Below are 2,584 nucleotides of genomic sequence, written 5' to 3'. Positions count from 1 at the left end.
AATTCATTTCTTTTTTATGAATTATATTGATAGAATAGATAAAGGGACCGAAGATGTGCTTGCAGAGCAGGTGCAGCAAGTATCAAGGTGAACAAATAAAATGTTACAATTTCTTGCTAGTTGAAATGAATACGAAGCTATGTGAGCTTGTTCTTAATGTAGCGGCAGATTTTTATGTCGTTCAAGAGATTACTCCCTCTAGCCGCTAAATGGACTACATGGTTAAGGGGAATGTCTCCATACGCATGCGAGCTCTCCGTCAGAGACCTTCAGAGCTTATTCCCAGATAAATCTTCAAAACAGTCCTTTGATTGATAAATTCTTTATTGTTGATGAAAAACAATAAGGTACATCCAAACTTCTTCCAACTCGAACACTATAATCTTCATCGAACTCCAGTTTATCGCTCTAAAGGTTAGAAAACTCCTCGTTTCTCTGTTACGCTTCGCATGGTCGAAGGGTAGACCTCCATGCTGGTCCCAAACTAAACTAAAAACTTAGCTTCTGTGCAAGAAACTTAGCCCCAAAATACGTCATAAATCCCACCCATAATATAACGGGCAGTTTAAAATTTAAAGACACATGCATCATTAATGACATACAAAACAAGCCAAATGGCCACTACATACAAGTAATTTAGAGGCATTGTCTGTTATTGGTCTCTATTTGAGGATGTGATTGCGTTGAAAGCCCTTTGTTTAAAAATTGTTGTTTGAGGGCCTTTAAGTCATAGTTGAATAATTGAATTGGGATAAACTGTTTGGTTGACCATTTGTTTCTTTCCTTAAGGAACGGGCTGGTCGTCACTGTGGAGGACTGAGAGTTCTTGCCTCCTATTGGGTAGGCGAAGATGCCACATACAAGTTCTTTGAGGTTGTCCTCATTGACCCGTTCCACAAAGCTATCCGACGCAACCCCGATACCCAATGGATCACAAAGCCTGTGCACAAACACAGGGAGATGCGTGGGTTGACATCCGCTGGCAAGAAGAGTCGTGGTTTGGGCAAGGGTCACAAGTACCATCTTACCATTGGAGGTTCTCGACGTGCAGCATGGAGGAGGCGCAACACGCTGCAGCTCCGTCGCTACCGTTAAATGTGTTGAGTGTATATTTCACATTGGTAAATAAATTGTTTTACGGAATTTTCCTGCCTTGTTGGTAAGCGCCTCATTTGATGAAATTGTCGAACGAGTGCTTTGATCAATTGGAATTGTTTGTGTAGGCACGTTCTTGCTGCCATTATCTTTTCAATTGGTAAGGCGCAAAGCTTCGACTTTTGTAATGCTGAGGTCTTATTCCGTTATGTGGTCACACGTTGGAACCGCAGATAATGTTGCTGCCTCAGCTTCTAGGGCCCAGTTTTGATCCTAGCTTCTTCCATTGGTATTCTGTGTGACTGCATGGGCTTCTTCTAAAGGTACACTGGTAGGTTAATTGGCTATTGCAAATTATCACTGTTACAACAAGAAAAGTCATTTGGTTACACAAAAAAGCTGGAGAAACTCAGTGGGTGCAGCAGCATCTAGAAAAGTCATTTGATGGGCATGTGAGAAAGAATAATAGGAGGGTGGGGGTTGGGAGTATACTATTGCAATTTTGGAGTTACTGGTCTTAACTGTCACTCCAAGTATAGACCAGCTGGTTTGCTTTCCCCTTTTTTGTCCCAAAATGTAATAAACATTTATGATTAATAAAAGTTATTTTGGTTTAATAATTGGCATAATTTTAAATTTGGTTTAGGATTTAGGATGTCTCAAACTTAGAAAATACATTTTGGACACTTGTATAGTTTGCATATTTTTCTTGGTGCTTCCACTTAACATCCAAGGGTGCATAGAGCAATTATTTTAAGAGATGATGCTGCCTCATTTCCCAGTGAAGTTTATCCCATGTATTCCCATCCTATTAAATGCTCTGATCTTTATTCCTCAAATCCACGTCCTGTGTCTCTGTAAAGGAGAGAGAATTTGAGTTTAGTGCCTTGAAAGGGAAAGAAAGGAAGTGTGCAAATGGGGTGGGATTTATTTTTAGGATGGCTGTGAGTAAAGCCATAGTGTGAGTTGAACAATGATTACATTTAAATTTAGAGCCGTAAAGATGAGCTGAGATGGAAATGGAAGATGAGTGAATGGTTCTTCATGTAAACTAGAAAATGACAGGATTGTGCTTGGCATCGATTGCTTCGGTATATTTGAGCCGAAGTGGCATAATTGCGAATAACATTTTTGGTAAGATGTTTGATGGCTGGTTCTGAATAGTTGCTGAAGAAAGGAAAGGAAATGGTTAAGGATCTGCTGTGGAGGCAAAGCGGTGGTGTAATTATTGGTTACAATTATTTTATTCCTTGAAATATGTGAAACTAACGAGCCATGGTGTGGAAAGTTTTCTGTCAACATTTGTATGCAATTTGGAGGCAGCATGTTGATTGAAAATAGCAGACTTTTAGTAACCCTGGATGTGATATACTAGGAAGCAAGACGTTGCAGCTGATTCTAACTTCAAGCCAAGTTTCTTTTGTGCAGCCAGAAGGGTCTCAACTTGAAACATCATTGTGTTTAAGAAGGAACTGCAGATGCTGGAAAA

General features: G+C 39.9%; 1 protein-coding gene across 2 annotated transcripts in view; it reads left to right on the top strand.

Annotated features, from left to right (window-relative positions):
* The window catches only part of rpl15 (ribosomal protein L15), a 4,002-nt gene extending 2,859 nt beyond the window's left edge, over nucleotides 1-1,143 (top strand). For both annotated transcript variants that reach the window (XM_055660711.1, XM_055660720.1), the window contains exon 4: nucleotides 790-1,143. In XM_055660711.1, the coding sequence (XP_055516686.1) occupies nucleotides 790-1,095 (306 nt within the window). In that variant the 3' untranslated portion in view covers nucleotides 1,096-1,143. The remainder of the gene's footprint in view (nucleotides 1-789) is intronic.
* Nucleotides 1,144-2,584: the final 1,441 nt, after the last annotated feature.

Source organism: Leucoraja erinacea, chromosome 2, assembly GCF_028641065.1.
Source record: "Leucoraja erinacea ecotype New England chromosome 2, Leri_hhj_1, whole genome shotgun sequence".
Taxonomy (NCBI): domain Eukaryota; kingdom Metazoa; phylum Chordata; class Chondrichthyes; order Rajiformes; family Rajidae; genus Leucoraja; species Leucoraja erinaceus.
The sequence above is the reverse complement of the archived record's forward strand: the minus strand, read 5'-3'. Positions and strand labels throughout refer to the sequence as shown.